Source organism: Mesoplodon mirus (assembly GCF_964341445.2).
Source record: "Mesoplodon mirus genome assembly, chromosome: 6".
NCBI classification, from domain to species: Eukaryota; Metazoa; Chordata; class Mammalia; order Artiodactyla; family Ziphiidae; genus Mesoplodon; species Mesoplodon mirus.
Genome location: NC_138982.1, coordinates 72,408,662 through 72,410,079, shown reverse-complemented (window position 1 = coordinate 72,410,079; position 1,418 = coordinate 72,408,662). Strand labels below are relative to the sequence as shown.

The following is a 1,418-nucleotide window of genomic DNA, read 5'->3' as shown; positions in this document are numbered from 1 at the left end:
GAAGGCGCCAGGCCCAGCCCCGCGCCAGACGCCGTTCCCCTAGAAACCTGAACTGCAGGACCAACTGCAGGAGGCGGCCCCGGAGCTCCGAGGACTCGTCCCGTATCGCGCCGTCCTGCCGTCGCCGCATCGCGCCGCCCCGCCCCGGCTTGCCTCAGCCGTCGTCGAAACCCGTCACAGCGTGCAGGATCGAGCGCCTCCTCGCCCTCTGCCAGGCCCCGGGGGCGCCGTCCGTCGGTCGAGGTCATGGGCAAACGGCCCCGCAGGCCCAGTGCCTACCCTGCGGACTGGGGGGGACCGCAGACCGAAGGACCCGGCCCCGCCAAGCGCCGCCGAACGGAGGAGCCCGAGGACCCCGAGTCCGAGTCCGAGGCGGCGCCCAGCCTGGACAACCTGACGGGACCTCCGGCCGCGGACGCGCTCACTTCCGTAGTGGTCCTGCCCGCCGGCTGTGCCCTGCACCTGCCCCTAGATGGCGTCGACGTGCTGCTGGCGCCCAAGCCCACGTCCGTGCTGCAAGTGTCTCTCGGAGATCACATGCTCATGCTGGTCCCCGAGGCCCTCCTGGGCTGGGGCGTGGAAGGCCCGTGGGGACAGGGCCTGCAACGGGCCGCTTTCCTGAGCGCTCCAGGGGAGTACATGGCCCGGGAGCCGGGATTCTTCTGCGCAGCTGTCCCAGAGATCGCCCGCCAAGAAGAGGCCAACCAGGAGGAAGCAGACGCCGAGCTCCTGCCGCCTGGGATGGAGGCTGAAGCCGGCTCCGTCGCTGAGCTCCGCAGCCCCACCGCAAGGGTGTCGGGACCCAGCGCGCAGGGCTTTGTCCCAGAGCCCCGTCCTCGGGCGCCCAATCCTACTCCAGAGAAACGCTCTCCTCACCACGACGACAACCTGCACTTGCACCTTCGGGAGCTCTCCCTCGACTCACCACTCCAACCTCTACCTCCCTCTCTGAGTCCGGGTCCTCACGAGCGCCCCCAACGCCCTTACCGTCCTAAGCGCGAGGCCCAGAGATGTCTGTTCCCGGAATGAACTGCACCGCGGGGTACACACACACACACACACACACACACACACACACACACAGACACACACACACACACAAATTCTGGCTACCATCCTGGAGGCCCAATGGATTTCCCGGCGTCTTTTACACTGAATGTCCTACAACCTGGAAATTAAGCATCTCGTGGGCCAACAACTCCTTTTCCCCTCCAGACTGGCTATAGTAGCAGGAGAAGATGTCAGGAAAAGAAAGCAGACTCTAGACCTCATCTTTGAAATGGAAAATCCGCCCAGGGATACCGGACAATGTGTGTTCAGACGTCTGGACTTCTTTACAACATCATTCTCAGGCCTATCCATTCCCGCTCGTTTGCATTGGTTATTTTCTCTCAAATTCTTCTCTCTCCAGCACCATA

At 63.8% G+C, this 1,418-nt stretch overlaps 1 protein-coding gene across 1 annotated transcript; it reads left to right on the top strand.

The window, feature by feature from the left end:
• Window positions 1-246: 246 nt before the first annotated feature.
• LOC309805971 (proline-rich protein 23C-like) lies at window positions 247-1,029 on the top strand (the record flags this gene model as incomplete). The annotated part of the gene is made up of 1 exon (XM_082624335.1): window positions 247-1,029. The coding sequence occupies one exon, from the start codon at window positions 247-249 to the stop codon at window positions 1,027-1,029; it is 783 nt and encodes a 260-aa protein (XP_082480461.1).
• Between the last annotated feature and the right edge of the window lie 389 nt (window positions 1,030-1,418).